The sequence below is a fragment of the Myodes glareolus genome, chromosome 17 (assembly GCF_982192425.1).
Source record: "Myodes glareolus chromosome 17, mMyoGla1.1, whole genome shotgun sequence".
Classification (NCBI taxonomy): Eukaryota; Metazoa; Chordata; class Mammalia; order Rodentia; family Cricetidae; genus Myodes; species Myodes glareolus.
The window spans coordinates 20,507,180-20,529,138 of NC_142042.1; the positions used below are offsets into that span (position 1 = coordinate 20,507,180).

General features: G+C 41.5%; 1 protein-coding gene and 1 non-coding gene across 2 annotated transcripts; both read right to left on the reverse strand.

Moving 5' to 3' along the window:
• Positions 1-1,010: 1,010 nt before the first annotated feature.
• On the reverse strand, positions 1,011-1,117 carry LOC125414864 (U6 spliceosomal RNA). Its single transcript, XR_007236422.3, has one exon. It is a non-coding gene; the product is annotated as a U6 spliceosomal RNA (small nuclear RNA).
• A 4,561-nt stretch (positions 1,118-5,678) lies between these two features.
• On the reverse strand, positions 5,679-18,124 carry LOC146891181 (alcohol dehydrogenase 1). Its single transcript, XM_085677650.2, has 9 exons — positions 17,972-18,124; positions 16,127-16,228; positions 15,449-15,587; positions 13,297-13,384; positions 12,957-13,176; positions 10,790-11,050; positions 8,900-9,035; positions 6,911-7,049; positions 5,679-6,192 (listed from the first exon to the last, which is right to left on the reverse strand). The coding sequence occupies exons 1-9, from the start codon at positions 17,987-17,989 to the stop codon at positions 6,168-6,170; spliced, it is 1,128 nt and encodes a 375-aa protein (XP_085533776.2). The 5' UTR covers positions 17,990-18,124; the 3' UTR covers positions 5,679-6,167.
• Positions 18,125-21,959: the final 3,835 nt, after the last annotated feature.

Below are 21,959 nucleotides of genomic sequence, written 5' to 3' on the forward strand. Positions count from 1 at the left end.
GTCAACACTACCAACTCAGAATTAACCAGTAATTTCTAGGTTAGAATATATTTACATATAAGCACAGTTGCTTAACCTATTTAAACCATTTGCCCTGTAGTTAGAATTGCATTGCACTGAATTCCCATGACAGATACTCAAAGGCAAGACACCCAGGCTGCTGCTGGTCACGTTCTGTGATAGGTTGTGAGACCTTGATAGCAAAGATTTCCTCACATATACTTTTATCATGGGTATGCTATAGTAACACAGTTGTGTCTTGCCCAAATTCTTATGCTGATGTGGAATTTCTAACTTGATGGTATTTGGGGTTGAGATCTTTGGGAGGAACTCCAGCCCTTATAAAATATTTGTGAGGACAACTGATCTCTAGGCTAAGAAAGCAAGAAGAGAAAGCATCTATGATCAGGCCAGGAAGCTAGTCCTAGGCAGACACTGGCTCTGATGATATCTTGAACCTAGTGTCTAGAAGGGTGAGAAAGAAGTGTCTTTCTTTACTATACCCAGCATATGCTATTATGTTATAGCAAAGCAGGCTGACTAAGCCCCAATGGTAGACAGAATTCTAAGGTGACTTTCAAGATTCCAACCCCTGAGTACATGTGCTGTGGCATCTTTCACACTTAAGTGGGAATGGGACCTTCGGCTGTGTTATGGGGCAAATGCTGCTAAGATTCCCACCACCATGATAATATTACATAGGACTGTGTACCTGCAGAGTGGAGGGGAAGCAGGAGATGGCAATGTAAGAGGGTGCAGGGAGCAGGTTGAGATATTTTCCCTGGCTGACAGCCAGGAAGAGAATGGAAGCCTCAGTGCTATATACAGTGAACAAATTCTACCTGATCAGTTTCTACTCAAGCTATTTCTATGATTTCAAATAGAATTAGCAAGCGTCACTGCAGTTAAAAGAGGCTGCAGACGGCAACGCCGACCACTCGATGGGCACCCTGACACCACAGAGAAACCAGTTCTGCCTCATCCAGATTCTTTTTTTTTATTTTGTAATTAAAAATATGGAACGCTTCACGAATTTGCGTGTCATCCTTGCGCAGGGGCCATGCTAATCTTCTCTGTATCGTTCCAATTTTAGTATATGTACTGCCGAAGCGAGCACCCTCATCCAGATTCTTGACCCAAAAAAGACAGAAGGCAATAAATGGGTGTGCTCTGTAGCCATTAACCATGTGGTGTATTTTTCATAGGAAACAGAAAACACACACATACCTAAAAATGTTTCAAATAATTAATCTTTTTATGTTTCAAGTCTCTGATTTTTATAAACTTAACTTTCATGTGTAAACATGGATAATTAGTGAGAAAAATCTTCAGGGAGAGAGGATAAGGAGACACAGTTGGAGGTGGGGATGCTCAGGGTTAGGCACTTGACCCATGGTAAGGCATGTGGAATCTGACAGCACAGTGCTACCCGCCAATTCAACTTAAACCAGAAAAAGTGATGAAGGTCTCATATTCAGAGAGTTCTACATTCTGGATAAATGTAAAATTATTTATTTCCACTTTGAATAGTCCCATAAGGGGTTTTAAATACAGAATTCATCCAGCAATTTTTAGTTATAAAAATGTAGTCATAGCCAGGTGATGGTGGTGCACATCTTTAATCCCACCAGTCAGGAGGCAGAAGCAGGTGGATTCCTGGGAGTTCAAGGCCAGCCTGGTCTAGAGAGTGAGTTCCAGGACAGGCTCCAAAGCTACACAGAGAAACCCTGTCTTGAAAAAACAAAAACCAAAAAACAAACAAACAAACAAAAAAAACCCAAAAACAAGAAACAAAAAACAAAAAGACAAACAAGCCGGGCGGTGGTGGCGCACGCCTTTAATCCCAGCACTTGGGAGGCAGAGGCAGGCGGATCTTTGTGAATTCGAGACCAGCCTGGTCTACAAGAGCTAGTTCCAGGACAGGCTCCAAAGTTACAGAGAAACTCTGTCTCGAAAAATCAAAAAAAAAAAAGACAAACAAACAAACAAACAAAAAACTCAAACAAACAAAACAAACCCTCCTTTTTCAAGTGAGGCCAGAGATTTCCACCCTCCCCAAAGGACAACCAAGAGGAGCAGACATCAGCCAACTTGGTAATAACAGTCTTTCTCCTTCTTAGTTCTGGATTTGGTCAGACAATTCCATTTGAAAAGTCTGTGGGTATTTAATTTTAGCAAGTCTGTTGCCAAACCTGATTATTACTATGGCTGATTTCTGTGGATGAAGAGTTTACCTCCCTTTAGTTTTGTCCTGTGGTATAGGAGCCGCCAAAATCAGACATGCCAAATCTTTCCTGGTAGGCCACTGCCACGTGGCAATATTTAGATTAATAGAAATGGGTTAAATCAAGGTGTAAAGTTAGCCAATAAGATGTGAGAGCTTGAAAGAGAGAAGAAAAGAGTATAGAGAATCATAAAATAAAGTTAATGCTTTAAAAATGGGGTAATGTCTTTAAGGAGACAGAGTACAGGCAGTCATAGATTAAAGGAGTAAAAATAATAAAATAAATAATAAAAAGTAACAGAGTAAAAACAAGCTACGTAAAGATGGACTATACACAGAGAGTCTGAATTATGTATATTATTGTGTTGTCTTTAAATTTTTTGACTGTAAAGGAGCTAAGTACAGAGACATTTCATTATATGGGCTACTAAGCTAAATCAGCATGTATATTATAAAGGTATTATGACCCCAAATTTGGGTCTAAGGATAAGTTGCTTTAAAAAAGAGGTTCTTCTTTTGTTTTCACAGAAGATGAGAACCTGTGGATTACGTCTAGATTAATATGGTATGATAGACCACGCCCTCCTGAAAGGTTGCCGTGAACACTCTCAAAAAATGATTTCGCCCAACTGCTGACTGAGAAAAACCTAGCATACAGGATACAACATGAAAGACCTGATTAACAGTGCCCCCAGTCAGCAGGAAGCAGTATGGACAGAACTGTGCCCATATTCCTAAATATTGTCTATAAATGTTTATTTACATTTAAAGGGAGATATAATATAGGTATGAATAATTTGCATTGGTATGGATCTTGGTTTATTGATACAAATTTAAGGTCAATTTTGTTATATGTATATTTCTGCTCTTGATTAAGGTATTGTGATTGTATACTTTATTTAAAAATGTAATGTACATTTCAGTTAGATAGGTAGTCCTCAAATCTTTCAGAGACCTTCAAAATATGGCATTTAAAATATTTAAGAATTTAGGACTTTTCATGACAGTGAGACACATCTGCTCCTGACAGTACCAGCTACTCCAAGAGGAAGATGGGCATCGAAGAGACTCCTTATGGAGTTGGTTAGCCATTTAGGCAAGAAACTGCTCTTGCCTGGACTGCTTCATTGGGCATGCAGTACCTACAGAGAGAGGACTGCTGAACTTGCCTAAAGGTGAGATGGTCCTTCAGGGTTCCAGCTTCATGAATGAGTCTGCGAGACATTCTGCAGGATACAGAAAAAAGTGACTGAACTGTCTTTAAAATCTCCTGCTTTGTGAAAAAGTCTGCTGGATACTATGGGCCTAAAGGCTGAAGACGGATGCCCCAACAGTATAGAAGAACTTTGGGTAACTGTCCAAGCAGCAAGATGTTTCTAGAGTTTTGGAAGTTGTTTACAATGCACTTCCTGTTTACTTAGGTAATATTATATCCTTCTGGAGTCTTTGATGGAGTTAAAAAATAAATAGATAGTTATAGTTTCCTTAGTTATGATAAAAGGTAAAATAGATATAAATATTGTAACTGTAATTCTTGCTTGATAACTGTTTTGTTATATGTAATTTTACTGTGATAAAGTTAAAGTCTTCCTTTCTGTTTAAACAGAAAAGGGGAAATGGTGTATGAGTTCCTTCTATTTGTGTGTTGCTTTCATTGGTTAATGAATAAAGAAACTGCCTTAGCCTAGTTAATAAGGCAAAACTTAGATAGGCAGAGAAGACAAAACTAAATTCTGGAAGAAAGCAGAGTCGGAGAGAGACATCATGGAGTTGCCAAAATGAGACATGCCAAATCTTTCCTGGTAAGTCACTGCCACATGGAGATACATAGATTAATAAAAATGGGTTAAATCAAGGTGTAAGAGTTAACTAATAAGATGTAAGAGCTAATAGACCAAGCAGTGTTTTAATTAATACAATTTCTGTGTGGTTATTTCGGGTCCAAGCTAGTTGGGCAGCTGGGATAAACAAGTAGTCTCTCCCTACAACAGTCCTGTTCCAATTTTTTGAAGCATCAGAAGACAACTTCGTTTTAAAGTTATTTCCCAATGTCTTCCTCTCACCTTTCCTGCAATGTGGCATCACTTATGTGATGTTTGTTATTTATACTTAAAACCAACTAAGAACCTCTTTGTTTCCAAACTGCTTTGTATATTACCTTAAGGCAGTTTGATATCTGTTGATTATTGACATCTGAGCGAGAAGTGCCTTTAAACATCATATTTTGATGAGAATTAGCTGGTGATGCCTGTGGAGATGACTCAGTTGGTAAAACATTAACTGTGCAAACATGAAGACTTGGAGCTCAGATCCCCAGCATCAATGGAAAAGCTGCATGGGGGCTAGGGTAATGGAAACAAGTCCCTGGACTTATGTGTGCATACCTGTTCACACATGTGCACATACATCTCCCAAAGTCCACATACCTGTTCACACAGGTGCACATACATCTTCCAAAGTCCACATACCTGTTCACACAGGTGCACATACATCTCCCAAAGTCCACATACCTGTTCACACATGTGCACATACATCTCCCAAAGTCCACATACCTGTTCACACATGTGCACATACATCTCCCAAAGTCCACATACCTGTTCACACAGGTGCACATACATCCCCAAAAGTTCACATACCTGTTCATGCAAGTATATATACATCTCCAAAGTTCATATACCTATTCATGCAGGTGCACATGCATCTCCTCAGAAGAGTATTTGACCCCAACGAAACTTCCCCCATTTTGCTCACCATTTTATCTTCCTATGCAATGATCCACTTCTGGAATATTGTTAGATTGATGTAGGAGGTCTTTCTGTCTATGTGTTGCTTTCATTGGTTAATAAAGAACTGCTTCAAGCCTATGGCAGGGAAGAACAGAACTAGGTGGGGGAAAGCTAGGCTGTATGCTGGGATGAAGAAGGGCAGAGGAAGAGACGCCATGGATCCGCTGCCGGAGATAGACATGTTTTGCTGGTAAGCCACTGGCACATGGGGATGCAGAGATTAATAGAAATGGGTTAAATTAAGATGTAAGACTTAGCCAATAAGAAGCTAGAGCTAATGGACCAAGCGGTGATTTAATTAATATAGTTTCTGTGTAGTTATTTCGGGGCTAAGCTAGCGGGGTGGCTGGGACAAACAAGCGGCCTCTCTCCTATTACATTAAATATTTGACAGACAGCATTAAACGTATCTGGATAAAATTGTTACTTTAATATTCAGAGGGAATTCTCAGAATGGTTACAGCAGCACGGGGTAGCCGAAGGACTGATAAGTGGACTTGAGAAATCATCAGATGTCAATTTATACTTTCTTCAGCACAGGAATAATGTTCTCAGAACTGCGGCCTGGCTCTCTAGTCCCACAGCAGCCTACTTTTAAGACCTCAAGCCTAACTCAGAGCCCATTCCGCCCTGCCCACCGTCCCCATATAATGACTGGAGGTGCTGCGTTCTTATTTCAGACTTGCTTTTATTTGAGATAACAGTTACATGTTCACTAGCATGCTGTGGTGTTTGCTCCATACGCAGACAGCTCATAAAGGAGAACTACAGACAAGGGGAAGTGTGGCACAAAGGCTGAGCACATAGGTCATCCTGTGCGTACTGGGGTAGAAAGAGCTCTCTGCCCCACTGAGTTTCAGTGACTGCGGATTCCAGAGGGAAAAGATTGCAAGATGTCACAAGACACATTGTCCCCAGTAGGAAAGATGACAGAGGTCATCAAATCAGAAGGAAGGCTCGGTACCCTCCAGTTCCCCATCAGAGGTGTCTACCTTCGGGTTGAAAACAGAATCATAGAAAATTCAGTTTCTCGTGGAAAGCTTACAAGATTTCTTTCTTGGCAGTGTCTCTAAGAAACAAAATTAGTGCTGTGATGTGGCTGGTGCCGTGATTCAGTGGGGTGTAGTGGTCAGGAGTAGGAAGGCATCAATATGGTCTCAGAACGTCAGGACAGTCCGGATACTGAAATATGAGATATAAGGAGTTGTTTCACATTTCCAGAACTCACAGTGCCCAGAGGGTAAGTAAAGCATGCCTTATGAGTCTTGATGAAAATTATCCAGGCTCCCAACCATTCCCTGCCCATTCCTGTGACCAAGGTCAAGTCCTTAAATGGACGACCCACCATTTTCTAGACCTCTCTAGCCTTCTATCTCTTCAACTCTAAACTCACCAGAACATCTTAATAGGATGGCCATTTAGATTTCAGTTCTAAGTCAGTTTCCTTAAATACTACCGAAGCCTGCCTGGCTGGTGTAAGAAATGCAGCAGTGGGCAATAAAAGACATTTCATACTGGCTGTTTGCCACACACTTTGTAGAAACATTTTAGGCACTGTCTCATTTAAACTTCATCCTAAACAGCAGCACTATAAGATCAATTATCATATTTTGTTCATTTTAGAGACTGTGGAAACTGAGGCTTAGCGTTATAAATGCCCTGGGTCGTACATGTGCATGCAGAGCCTGAACCATCACAGAAGTCCCATTATTGCTCCTATCCCATTTCTCCTTCATTTCTGTTGGTCGTTTCCCCTACCGTAAAAACAACTTTTTCCTCACTCACCCCATAAAAAGAATCTCTTTCACCCACCCACCCCATAAAAAGAATCTTTTCCCCACCTACCCCATAAAAAGAATCTTTTCCCCACCCACCCCATAAAAAGAATCTCAAGACCCACCTCTTTCCAGAGCGAAGCAGCTCAAATGCTTCATTTATTTTCTCAAAAGGTAACACATGGGTAATTAGTGGCTCCAGTGGAAACTTCTTAGCCATGAAATCAGCCACAAGCTTGGGGACAGAATCTTTACCCTTAAAGCCTGAAAGGAGAGAGCAGCTCCGTGAGATCCAGTCAGGGGGCAGGCAGGAGAATTAGACAAGAGATCTTCCAAAGAAACCAAGTTCCTAACCGTGCAGTAGTGATAGGCTGCCACCTGAGCGGCAGACGCGGAACTCAAACACCCTCTGAATTGCGTTTACGTCTTATGACATGCCACCTGATGAACAGGGTCCCTGGCAGATGACAGTGGCTTAGTAGATCTTTCCTAGAGAAATCATATTGCAGATGTTTATAGCCAAAAGAAGGGAGTGTTCCAAACTTCGGTAATGAGTGTAGGCAAACATTACTGCCTTGGGCTTTCTGTGTCCTATGAGGCATTTTTGGGCCTTACAGAGACCCAAGTAGAAGGAGCCAGGAAAGCCCTGGCTCATTTATGGGGACACAGAGCAGCCTGTCTTGGAATTTCCTGCATTAGTTCTTGCTATAGAGAGAACATTGATTTTCATGTTGCCTTCTAAGAACTTTTCTCATACCAAAGGGAAGAAATTCTAAAAAAAAAGTTAGGAATTGATCCTCAAAGCTGGGGAGAGGGTTCAGGCAATAAAGTTCTTTTTGGTTTTGTTTTTTTTTTGACACTAGATTTTTGTTGATTATCTGGGAATTTCACACAATGCCCCTGATCACACTCACTTCCCAGTCCTTCCAGGTCGACCCTGCAACCGTGTGACTTCTCCCAAGGGGGAAAAATATAATTTAAATATATCATATCCAGTTTGCCTATATTTTCACTGGAGCATGGCCAGCTCCCAACGGCCAGATCCTTAGAGAAAACTGAGTCCTTCCTCACCACCACCCCACCAGAAGCCACCAACTGTGGAGAGCAGCACTTGAGCATCCCTAGCAGTTTTTGTTGTTTCTTTGTTTTACCTTTCTTTCCTTCCTTCCTTCCTTCCTTCCTTCCTTCCTTCCTTCCTTCCTTCCTTCCTTCCTTCTTTCTTTCTTTCTTTCTTTCTTTGTTTCCTCCCTCCCTCCCTCCTTCCCTCCCTTCCTCCCACCATCCCCTACCCTTCATCCCTCCCACTCCCTCCCTTCTCCTTCTCCTCCTGCTCCTCCTCCTCCCTTTCTCTCTCTCTCTCTCTCCCCTCTCTCTCTCTCTCTCTCTCTCTCTCTCTCTCTCTCTCTCTTTATTTATTTCTTTGTTTTTTGAGACAAAATTTCTTTGTGTAGCCCTGGCTGTCCTCGAACTAGCTCTTTGACCAGGCTGGGTTTGAACTCTCAGAGATCACATGCCTCCACTTCCCAAGTGCTAGGGTTAGAAGTTTGCGCCACCACCACCCGACCAATATTTTTAAAATAATTTATTTTTATTTTAAGCGCATTGTTTGGTGTTTTGGTTGCATGTATGTCAGTGTGAGGGTGTTAGATTCTCTTGAACTGAAGTTACAGACAGCTGAGAGCTGCCGTGTAGGTGAATATGGGTCTTCTGGAAGAACATCCAATGTTCTTAACTGTGGAGCCATCTCTCCAGCTCCTATCACAATTTTTAACAGTTCTCTTCAATTGCTTCCTCTCTGACTGTTACTGTAGGGGATGGTGTGAGGGTAGAGGTAGGGATAGGGGGAGAGTTTGTCAGAGAAGCTTAATTTGATCTCCAGAATAAAAAACAAAACAAACAATAAGTCAGTAACAATAGACAGCTGATTTAGTGCTGACAGATTCCCGGGATTGGCTGACCAGGAAGACTAGCCTGAGTGTGAACCCCCAGCCTCAAACAACAAGGCAAATTGCTCCAGAGCAACGACATCAAATGTTCCCTGTCTCCACACACATCCACACACCTTGGCACACAAGAACACATACAGAAGTTGATCCTCAGCTGTGAATACATACCACCAAATATTGCTCCTTTCCAGGCGCGACCCAACAGCAGCAACATGGGGTTCACAGAGAGGCTTTGAGCATGAGGAGGCACCCCAACAATGACACTTACACCACATGATGAATGACTACTTAACAGGGAAGACATCTGGAATATAAATAGTATTTAAAGTAAATTTTCTCATAGTTCTACTAACGATACACAGTTTCATGTCATGTGAAGACATGTGCAGAGAAATGATTTTGAGAGAAAGAGTGAATGAATGAATTTATGTTTAATTCTTCATTATAAACTAATAAAGAAGCAAGTGTCATTGGGAGCCTGAGCAGTCTGGGTCCTCCAAGGAGAATATTACTTCCTCATCACGTGACTCTCAGGCTGCCTATGCGCAGGTTCACTCACTGCCATTGTCCATTATTACAGTTTTGAAGTTTGCACTCTAAGACAGAATTTTGATGTTGAAGATGTAATGATGACAGCATCAAAAGTTGTCTCTTATCCATTTGTCAACCTCCCTTTATAACACGTCCTACTGTGGGGCTTAGATCAAGAACGGGCAAGTTTTCAGTGGCTGTGCATCCAATGTGTGCATGGGTTTTACATTACTCTATTATTTGTAGACATCCAGGAAACTTACACCTATCAATTGTTTCATCTAAAATTCTGTAGTAAAAGATAACTTATAATCCCCAAAGATACATGATACCCCATCTTTTGATTTTGAATTATGACATTTAGAAAACCAGATGTCCTCAGAACACATGGGTATCAGACTTTTGGATCTTCAAATCCACCAACAACCCGGGCTCAGATGAGCAATCAGGGAGACCGTCTAGTGAATCACAGAAGAGCTATGGCCGTGGAGAAACCAGAACCCTGAACGTGGAAGAACTCCCCATCCACAGAGAAGAGGTCAGCCTCTCTTGACATCTTGTCTCAGTTCGAGGCTGAGAAGAAAGTCACTCTCAGGGCCCCATTCCCATTCTCTATTACCAACTCTGCCAAGGCTTTCTGGAGGACCTCAGTAATGGTGATTCTTTAGATCTCTGGAGATGCTTCTCTAGAACGCTAGAGGTCTTTAGGTTGGCTGATATATACTGGAGAAGTGTTCTTTATCCATGTATGGTGTTTGCAACTATTTGAAAGTAATATCACGTGTATTTCAAACACACAAGCACTGTAAGCTTGGCAATAGCCTTTCTTATCATTATCCCCAGCTGACTTTAATTGAGTGCTTACCACATGGCAGCTGACTCCATGGTAAGTATTTTATATTCACTATGTAATGTATATAATAAACAACCCTACAAAATGCATATTTCTTAAATTTAGGGGGTATGGCCAAATCTGTGAATTCTATTTTAAAAAGTATTTCCTCCAACATGTAAAACCAGATGTTTGTGGGTGCCGTCTCTGTGATAAGGATATGGTGACCTATTAAAGCAACTGCTCCTCTAGATGCTTTATCTTAAGAATTAATAGTTGTCCACATATTATTCATTAGTCCTGTTGGCCATATGATGAAACTTGAAATACTTTTCAGAATACTTAATTTCAAATATTATATAATAATAAGAATGTGGAAGAAAATCATATTTGTCCATTTAAGAACAGAATTTGCCATTAAATTTGCTTGATGAGTTGATTTTTTTTAACTAAAAATCAGTAAGACAGTTTATAATAGCTTAATGAAAAGCTTTCCTTAATTAATGGAGGTTTATTAGTTTGCAGAATAAAAAAAGATATGCTTATCACTACACTGAATTAATCAATTTGAGAAGGAAACAGAAGATGGAAAATTACCATCTAAAATAGTTTTCTGCATGAGATTTCTATGTTGTTGTCTGGAGCACATTATGGATGGCAGAAGGAGAGATCTGAGGGCATGCCACAGTACCTACCATGGTGTCAAGGCGACCGATTACTTCAAAGGAGAAGTCCACCCCTCCATCGGTCATTTCCTGGAGTACTTCATGGATGGGTTTGCTGTAGTCCAAAGGATTGATGCACTCAGTTGCACCTAATTCTTTGGCCTTCGCAAACTTGTCTTTGTTGATGTCCACAGCGATGATCCTGGCCGCTCCAGCTGTTTTACAGCCAATGATGACAGACAGCCCGACACCTCCAAGGCCAAACACAGCACAGGTAGAGCCTGGGGTCACCTGTGTTTGCAGGAAATACAGAAGATGGACCAAAGGGTGATCGCTAGGAAGTGCTCCATGATGCACAAGGCACCTTGCTTTGTAATCTGTCATGGCCACTCAGACTTCATTATACCTGCTTCCAAAACCTCTTCTGACTATAGCTGTCCAAAGGGGTACAGCAGTGGTTCTAAAAATTTGCTCTATATTAGATTTATCTGGAGAGTTATTATTTTTGTTCATCTCAGGATCCAGTAACAGCCTCTACCAGTTAATTGGAATCACTGCAGGTAGAATCCCCATTCTTATTCAATGGGAAACCTTAGAGAGATCAGCTGTACTGATGATCATTGAACTTGACATAGAAATGATTTACACCTTCAAGGGCTACACCATGACATCTTCCCCATACACATAATAAATTTGTATAAGTGAAACAAATGATCATGGTTACTCCAGGAGACTACACTGCAATCCAACCACCCTTCCTTCATTAACTCCTTGGTTCACTATCGTTCAGGAGTCACAACCAGGGTAACTGGAGCAGAAGTCATCTGGGAAACATTGACAAGTCATTCCTGGCTTAACAGGAAAGTGGACAGGAAACTTTAAGAAAATACATCAAGAGACCAATGTTATCTTTGTGAGACTTTAAGCTTGACTTTTTAAAGAAGCAAATGAAAAAAATACTGAAACAAAAACTGATCTGTATTTTAATAAGAATGACTGAAATCCTTGATCACAGGTACCTACGGCTTGTAAGGCTCACTCAGTCCTCCTGTTGAAACAAATGAGCACTTGCACAAGGAACAACTATATTTAGGGTTGAAGCCAATGAAATAAATATAGAATGTAATAATTGAACAAATGTATTTGCTTTCTCTTAACTCAGTAAGAACATCAATTTCATCTATAATAAAGGAGAATTTTCTTCAGTGTTCAAAACCCTTTTGGATATTTTATTCCTATTAATATTTTAATCAACACCATCAACCTGTGAAAATGATGTGGGAGAATCCTGGAGTCATAGACTGACGTTTTAAAGGATCTGCTAACGAATTTGATCAGGATATACTAGGTCACACACAGTTGAGGGTAGCTAAAGGAGCGCTGTCTCTCATGCAATGTGCACACACTAAGAGACAGAAACTGTAGGAAAGGGAGACCTCTAATACAACCAAAGTTAGGGTTTGCTAGGAAAATGTTGCTGTTAGGGTTTGTTCTCAATCCCCACAATGAAAGGAGACAACCCTGTCCCGCACCTGGCCTAACGTTATCAAAGCTCACGTTCACCGTGTGATGCTCTTTCAAAGAACATCAGGCAGCTCAGAGGGGCTGCACTGGTCCAGTGCCCTTAAGTCCTGGTTCATCACTAATCCTCGGTTTTCTTTTCAGGAAATTTCCACTATGCAGGCAGGTTGGCACTAGGTAGCAGCGCTGGTCTTTATTTTAAAAACACTGGTGACAGCATTTGTGCCGTGTGGATCTCCCCACTTTGGCTTACTTTAGAGATAACAGTGATGACGTCTCCACTTTAAAATCTTCCATTGTTTCCAAATGTCCAAACTTGCCAGTTTCTGACTCTTTATTGAACATGTTTCAATAAAACATGTTTTATTGCTCAAATGTATCTTGGGACTGGGACATAACAGAGCTTTGCAGACAACAGCAAATGCAAAGCGTTACAGCTCCAGATCTACGTAAGTTTCAAACAATTTCTACGAGAGGCCCGTTTCTTTTGGGAACTAGGCAGAGCTGCATGCATAATATTATAGAGCTTTTCATGAGTGTGTGGAGTGAATTCTCACTGGAGTTGGACAATCTTATTTCTTTTCTACAAAAATTCTCTGACCCCTGTGAGCAATTTCTTCCCTTCGGTCCCAACAATATGCATGTAGCTTGGTCCATGGTCCACTCTCCATCTTACCTTGGCGACTTTGACAGCAGAGCCATAGCCAGTTGAGAAACCGCAGCCGATGAGGCAGACTTTGTCCAGGGGTGAAGCTCCATCGATTTTAGCCACTGCCATCTCATCTACCACAGTGTACTGGGAATAGGTGCTGGTGCTGATGAAGTTGTGGATTGGCTTCCCCTTGCAGGTGAACCTTGTGGTGCCATCCAGCAAAGTCCCCCGAGGCTGTGACAAACTAAAAAAAGCAAACAAATGGTATAAGACAAAAGAAAACCACTGTGCAACCTAATTGTTCAAGAAGACATAAGAAACCAGTGTGCACCCCAATTATGCAAGAAGACAATAAGAAACCTACTCATTCTTCATACAGAAGTTGCTCTCCGGGTGCTTGCAGATTCTGCATTTTCCACACTGGGGAGAAAACAGCGGGATGACTTTATCGCCTGGAAGGGGAACAAGAAAATGACTTAATGTCTACCCGGGAATTAACAAGGCAAGAACATGAAGCTTTCATGTAGGGATGTGTGCTCTAGAAAGATTCCTAAGAGATAGAGCTCAACTGCACTACGTCATGCATGGGTCATTGCTCTTCATCCAGGTTTCTATGTGCTTGGAGTTTCCTGAAATAAAAGGGAAATGTAAAAACAACTACATCTACTGATGAGCAGCTAACTTTCCATGTGTGCCTCAGTTTCTCTTCGGGGCTTTGCACAATTAGCTTAGTCAATCGTTAGATATACTCACTGCTAAGTATAAATATATACTTTTGTTTTAATGAGTGGCTAACTTCCCATGAGAAGTTGGAGTTACCTGATTATTATATAATTATTATAAGAAAACACAAACCAAATACAACACAGGGAATATTGTATAATAAAATAAAACCAAATTTAATTTGATCATAATGTTAAAATTAAAACGAGGATTTTGGTAGCTAGTTTTTTACTTTTAAAAATATTTCTTTTGTTTTTATGTGCATGTCCAAGTATCCATGTGTGTGTGCTCTTGTGTGTGTGTGTGTGTGTGTGTGTGTGTGCCCTTGAAGGCCAGCAGAGGGCGCTGGGTCCCGAGCAGCTGGAGTTACAGGTAGTTGTCGACTGTCTAACAGGATGACCTCACCCACTGAGTTTTTCTCCATCACCCAGTTTTGGTTTTTCAAAGTGATTGTGCTTCTCTTATTATGAAACGAATGCTTTAACAATAAGCTTAGTTGTTTTTGAGGACGCTGAAATGTGACAAAGAAGTGACGACTTGCTCTGGACATCTCAGTCCTCAACAGTGAGTTAGAGATTTCCCCTGAGAAAGGAAAGGTGACTTTTTTTAGATAATTGTTTATGAATTATCAATTTTTCGCTATAGAGAAAGCATCCTGAAAGTTATGTTAATTTTTACTATTATTGCTTTACAAATAAAGGGAACAGCAAAGCTTAACTCAAGCCAAATGTGTTCATTTCTTATTTTCTGGTTATTTGGAATGCAGGAGATGTCTGACTTTACTGGCAAAACTGGCAAAAGTGATCTTTTTGAAGATGTACATAATTTTTTTTTTTTGGTTTTTCAAGACAAGAGTTTCTCTGTAGCTTTGGAGTCTATCCTGGAACTAGCTCTTGTAGACCAGGCTGGCCTCAAGCTCACAGCGATCCCCCTGCCTCTGCCTTCCGAGTGCTAGATTTAAAGGCGTGCACCACCACCGCCCGACCCATAATTTTGTTTTTAAATCACATGTGCTACCTACATTATTGTACCAAATCAATGACTTGATCACTATGTTTCACAGATAAAATGAATGTGTGATGAAATCACAGAAAATTTATTTTTACTCAGCTTTTATATCCAAAAAACAAACATACATAGTTAAAATAAAAAAATTGAATAAAGTAAAAAGCACTGTACAACCCACCACCTTCATCCCAACTAGTGATAATAAAATGGTTTGTGTTTGGAGGACTTTGGTCAAGTTTTTCCCTCTGTGGTTTCCTCTAATCTTGTACTATGTTTCTATATTGAAGAAGGAAGAGCATATAATGAAGAGGAAGTCATCTTGTGGATGCAATGCGGTTAACCCTACGGCATCCTACAGGAGAGGCATCCTGAAGCCAGGCAAGCAGTCGGGTCTCTGAACTCAGCACAGAGCAGCTTCCCTACATCTAGACACTCAGAACCTGGACCTGCAGGTCTTTCCTTTGCCACATTAGTAGGTCTGTTTGGATCTTGAAAAGTCCCAGGTGCTCAGTGACACTGAAGTGGAAGTTAGCAGATTGTGAACTCTGAAGGTCACATTGGAGACTCTAACTTGGCGCCTGACACCTAGTAGATGATAAATAGATGTTGAAAGAGAAAAAACATGATTGGATGCCACAGGACTGAGGCATGCAGGGAGGAAGGGGTGGAAACCCTGTGATCTTGTGCCAGATTTTAAGTCTCCTACTGCTGGGCTTCCTATTTTGGGAGGGAAGCTCTTGGAATCAAGGCCAAAGCACAAATGCTGAGGGTAAAGAATTCTGTACCTGGTTTGACAGAAGTCACCCCTTCTCCAACGCTCTCCACGATACCAGCTCCTTCGTGGCCTAGAACTGCAGGAAGAGGTGTACTCAGGCTTCCAGAAACCACGTGATCATCTGAGCGGCAGACCCCAGTAGCCACCATCTACAGATGAGAGATCGATTTCACTCAGTCACGATAGTGACTGCGAAGGTTTAGCACACTTATTCTGAAATGAGGCTTCTCAGGATCTTGCTAACAATCACTATTGCTTCCAGATTCGATTTAGGTCCAAGTTTTCATGTGCTTTCATCTCTTCTCCCAAATAAACAGCTCAAGCGGTAATGAACAATCTGTGAATTAAGTCACCCCCCCCAAAAATGTAGTTTATACAATATTTTAAAATGCATGCTGTGCTATGGAAATAGAGCTAGGAAATGAGCACCAAGAAATTACCTAATATTAATTGCTTTTGGATTCAAAATGTTTAGCACTTTACAAACACATAAACATAAAATGTTTTCAGGGATTATGTTAAACTTTGATCTTTTAGCAGCTGATGTCAACAGCTCGGCTCAGCAACAGGCTCGTTCATTGTCGGAATGAGCAGATGAAAGGGAGTGTTAATCCATTTTTGGATGCTTCTATGAAGGATTTTCTGAGTTTTTCAAAACTAATATTTCATTGGTCGAAAGGGGCGCTACCTTAATGCGGACTTCATGGGCCTTGGGGGGTGCGACTTCTATGTCCTCGATGGAGAAGGGCTTGTGGGTCTCCCACAGCACCGCTGCTTTGCACTTGATCACCTGGAAGATGAAGGGTGACTGCAGCTAGAAGGGGATCACCGCAATTGTGTCTCTATATTTCCTACGCACAGCGTCTGTCCCCAGGTCTGCCACCCATTGTTACATAGAAATAGACACTTCTCATTTACAAGGAGTCAAAAAACCCTGAGAAACCTGTGACACCATAGTAGAAGGTCAGGAAAAGAAAGGTCATACATCGGAGATGAATTGGAGTGTGCTCTTTCAGGCCACACTTGTACCCTTTTGTTTCCTGATAGTCACTGGTACTGTTCTGAAAGAGGTTGTTAGACTAAAATCATTTGATATATGTTTAATTCTAAATTATAATTATAAATATATTTTTGAAGTGATTGGGCGCAGAATTGGAACTTTGTGCATTCTGGGCAAGTACACTGTTACAGAGTTAAACCCCAGGCTTTGGATTTCTGGACAATATTCAATAAGCAGCCCAGGCTGGCCTTGAACTAGGAACCTTTCTGTCTTGGCCTTCCTAGCACTGAGATTTCAGGGATGGTTTATCATACCTGGCTACATTGTTATTTTGCTGTTTTATGCACTATAAACTCAAATCGATGATCACCATTGCATTGTTACTGACCCTGCACCCAGGAGCCTGTTTTCCCTAGTCCCTCAATTCTCTCTTGGTTGATAGGATTGGTTTTCTACTTATGCTGCATGAATTCAGTCTTTCTTTTAACTTTTTCAGTCATTATTTATCCTAACTACTTTTCCTTGAAATGTGATTGCCATCCTAAACATGACCAGGAGTGAAAGAAAATAAAGTGAATTGGAACAAAACTAATGGCGACTGCCCCTTCTGTGCTGATTCTCCAGCCATCTTTTCTATACAGAATCGTGTCACACCATGGATGCAGAAGTCTCCAACCCCAGCTCTCACTGTGAGCTGTTGGACTTTTGACCCACACCTAAAACAGCCCTTGTGCCAAAAGAAACACGGGCTTTATAATTAAGCAGTTGGATGGCACAAATCAGTTATTTATGCTGAATGGTTGCTTGCGTGTCTCAATACCATACAGAGGCTGAACAAGGAAGGTGACTTTTTGGAAATCTCAGTACTATATGTGTGTATTCTCAGTGTTAACAAGTGATTCAGTTTTTCTCAGAATTAATTGTATGTAAAATGTGGACTTTTTTTTTAAAGAGAGAAGAGACAGTTCTATAGAGCTTCTAGAGATTTTATAAATTGTGCAGCAATGAACCCTTCCACATCACAGTGTGCAAGATAATATAATCTTACCGTGGATGATCCTAAAGTTTCGAAATCAATCTACCTCTTGTCAGAAATTTTAACAAAGTTTAACGGGACAGTTCTGCTAAGTTCCCGAGTCCAAATGATCATACGAAACTCCTGTCAGACTTTTCTGTTTTCATAAGAAATCTGTGATTCCCAAGAACAGCCCTCTAAGGCATCTCGATATAAACACAGACTTCTCTGTAGATCTCTTTAAATTTTCTGTTTACAAGGTAGTCACAGTTGGCTCAGAAGGAAATCCCTGTGCTGCAGAGTTAGTGAGGAAGTGAGGACGTCCCCAGATCTAGAGTCTGTGTGCTCTTGTTAAAGATATTTAGCAGCAGCCGGGCTGCACTGTCGTCCAGTGCACGCCCTGTGCTACAGCACACGTTACACATCGCCTTTCAGTGCATGTCATGTCTAAGTTAGAAGTCAGCATCTTTTAGCATGTTAATGAGAATATATTCCCAACAGCAAGATCTTTTTCTTACTTTTCCGGCTGTGCTCATGGTGTCTATCCTCGCTGCTGGCGGGAGATTGATGGGTCCCTGTAGGCTCTTCCCTCCTGCAGTGCACTGGGCCAAGGTTGCACACAGATTTTGTTGGCTGGGGTGTCAGCTGATGCCACACGTGATCTGGCCATTTATGACACGCCCAACAGTTTATTCACACTGCATGTTAAGTGAAAACAAAGGGCATTGAACTGTGAAGGAAACCTTGTTCTGGGGATGTGATGTTGGGGACATTCTGCTTTCATTAGGTTCCACACTTCCTTTTTCATCTGTCTCCCCTCTCTCAGTTCACTCTTCCCCTGTCTCAGCTGCACTTTCTCCTTTCTCAGACAGGTTAGAGGTCTGCTTTCCTTTGCTAGGAAAAGCAGTAACTTAGTCTACACGGAGCATAGTAAGGAGGACAGGAGACAAAGCAGGGCAGATGGAGAGGACAGACAGAGCCTCAGGGGATGAAGGTTTGGCCTCCAGTTCTCTTCAAAGAGGAGAAACACCCTCAAGCACATAAAAGCAGCAGGGACCCCTGGAATCTCTGCAGCGCACACTACTAGTCAGCATAGACCAAGGACCTGAGGCAGCATGGAGTTGGTCCAGGGGGTGGCAGTCATGAGTAAGAGATGGACTTCACTCCTTCCAGGAGACAGTGCTTACAACAAGCCCTATCACTTCTCCTGAGAGAGCTTGGACATATCACCTTGCTCTTGCCGTGGTCTGCTTCTCTGTAAGATAAGGATGTTAGAGTGTCACATCAATGACTGTGGGGAACAAGCAGAACAGTGCACACATGTGCTGATCATGCAGCCACATGGGTAGGGGCAGCTCAGTGAGTTACAGCTACAACTGGCATGCATGAACATAGGCTCAGAATACACTGGAGGAGAAAGGCAGAGAGTGTGCAGTCATCTATGCAGTAAGCAATAGGACACATAGATATTCTCACGGAGGACTCAGGAGACTTTAGGGAGCTTGCACTTGAGTTGGTCCAAAGAATGAATGTTTTGTCAAATGGGCCAATGTTCCTTAAGACATGTCCATTGTCCTTTTTTTAATGTCATAAGTTTGGGTGTGAGAACATACATCTGATTTTTATTGAGTATTGTGTTTTTTACCAATGTTAGTGTACCAGAGTATATACCACTTCTTATGTAAACAAGCGGGCAACATATATATATATATATATATATATATATATATATATATATATATATATATATATAAGCATGCACTTTACACTTCTCTAGGGTTGTCAAAGGAACAATAGTGTTGTCCATAGCCAAAATAATTATGCTGGTGTAGACAGCTTATTAGCGGTCACATGATCAAATTAGGCTGTGGAATATTAACTGTGGTTAATATTCTCTCTTCCAGAGAATGGCTGTCACCTAACTTTGTTTACGATGGTCTGGATAGGAGTCAGAGGTCCCACTAGGTCCAAAGTCCAATACCTTTAAGACTCCCATGAGAGCACTGTCTTTCACTGTCACGGAAGGGCACAGTTTTTCTATGAAGCCCAGATTTGGAAGAAGCTAGTGGATGTTTATAATGCTCTCACAACTCTAGTGGGAGTTCTTCCTGCATTGTTACATGATCTTAAGAGCAGCATGATGGGAAAGGTTTCTTAGCCAGTATTACAGGTGAGCTCAGAGAAGTACGGAGAGTCCCTAATGCCCTTTCTAAGACAGCAGGGATGGAACTGTGGGCGGGCAGGCTGGTGTTCCAGAGTTTTATTGTGTGGACAATGCAGGCAGATCACAGCAACATCAAAGGACCGTGGAAGCTTTATTTTGACAACTTATCTTAGGGATCATTCACATTCCCTCCCTCCTTATTTCCCTCCCCCACTTCTTCCCTCCCTCCCTCTCTCCATCCTACCCCCCTCTGTTTGTCCCTCCTCCCATCCCTCCCTCTCTCCATCCTATCCTACCTCTGTCTGTCCCTCCATCGATCCCTCCCTCCCTCTCTGCCCCCACTCCTTCCCTTTCTCCCTGTCTCCTTTCCTCCCTCGACCTCTGAATGATCACTGCTGGTAATTCTTCTCCGTTTTGGCTAGAGTCTGTCACTCATGTGGACCAAGTGTCCAGTTTGGGTTTGGTGTCTAATTCTGACACCTTCAAGAATAACAAGAGGACTGAGATGTCTCAAGGGTGGACAGCCACACTGTCTTGCAAGGTGCCATAAGCTGGTAATCGGTACTGCCAGGACCTGAACCCACAGCTCCCTGATTAAGAGACATATGCTCCTTGTGTGACCAAGAGGGCATGGGACAGTTCAAAGTTCATTCAGCTCTGAACCCACAAAGGTAGCCTCCATATTTTGTGAAGTCTAAGTGGAAAAAAAAGCATGCAGACGGCGTGAAATTCATACGTCATCCGGTTCAACTTCAGACTTTTGTAGGTCAAAGATTTTGGCAAAGTAACTGTGGTTAATATTTACTTGAAAGTTATTTGGGAAAGAAAAGGTTATCTATTTAGATTTTGTGTGTGTGTGCAAAGAAACAAATAGCCTTCAGGTGCTGCCAGCAGCAAAAATTCTACTTCCTGAGTTAATGTTCTTAATCAAGACAAACCCTACACTAGATATCAAGAATTTGCATAACATTTTACTTTGACAAAATAAAAGCTCTCACAGAGCTTGTGAGAGAGTGGCTGTGATCTTTCTTTCCCAAGCTTAGAATGTATCACCAGTTTGGATCCTGATTTTGACATAAAAAACTTGAAGAAAGTATTGGCAATATTTATCCACAGGCATTGCTGTTCAAGGTCTTAGAAATAATCTCATAGTTGCTAAATAGCAGAGGTTGTCGGGGATCCTCTGCAGTGTTCTGAGCCCAGCTAAAAAGATTGACGTGTTTAGCTCATGTGGGGTGGGATTCTGTAGATCATGCAGCAAAGCTTTATGCACGCCATCCTCCTTAAGGTGGTGCAGAAACAGAAGCAGAATTGGATACGGTTACTATAGCACAGACGACAGAGACCCCACGGCATTAGTAACACAGAATCAGAACATTGTAAAATACAGACATAGTAACTTAAGAATAAAAGGTGATTTTTTTCCTAGCGTAGTGCTATTTCTGTTGACTGTCATAGTATATCCCCAGTCACAGCCGAAGTTTGCCAGGAGGCTGTGTGGCTGTTTCACTCAGCTACGCAGTTCCTGGGCAAATGGTATGCTGTGCAAAAAGGCCTTGCCGGGGTCTGTAGTTTACAGTGTTTTCCCATGGTTTCTTCCACTACTTTCAAAGGTTTCAGTGTATTATTGAGACCTTTGACTCATCTAGAATATTGATTTTTATGTAGGAAGTCGATGAGAACTCTGGGTTTGATTCTGCATATGGTCTTATGGTTTTCGCAGAAACATATCTTGAAGGCTGGCTTTTCATTTGATTTTGTTTTCCAGTGATTGTTTTCAGTACCTTTGTTGAAATTCAGTTCACTGTAACCAAGTCACTGTAAAAATCATACAGATCTTCCCTTAATGGAAGTAATAGTTCATTCTGAGCCAAGTATTAGCATTAGCATAGCCAGGAAGTATAGATATAGGTTACCCCAAATGCTGTGTCCCAACATAGTAGAACTTTCGTGAAGTTGTTATGGAAACAGAACAAAGTGTAAATAAATTAAGATACTTTGCAAATACATTGGTGGGTGTTGGTCAGTCAGGTGGGGCTAAAACTGGGTGGTGGAATGTCTAGGCCTCAGGTGTGAGCTTATCAAGTTCTTAGGTTTTGAGTTGATGAAGGAGAGGGTCTGTTTGTACATTCGAAAGGGATTAACCTACTAGTCACAATGATGATGCAGATTCCCGTGGGCAAGATATTAACGTCTAAAGGGCTAAGATAGTCCAGGATACTTTGCCTCTGGACCTGAAGTGTTCCAGCATCTCCACAATCAGTAAAATCAGAATCAGTTAACTAGCTTCTGTAGAATACTCAGTGTAGGCAGGGTTTCCTTGGGGGAACTACGGTTCCCAC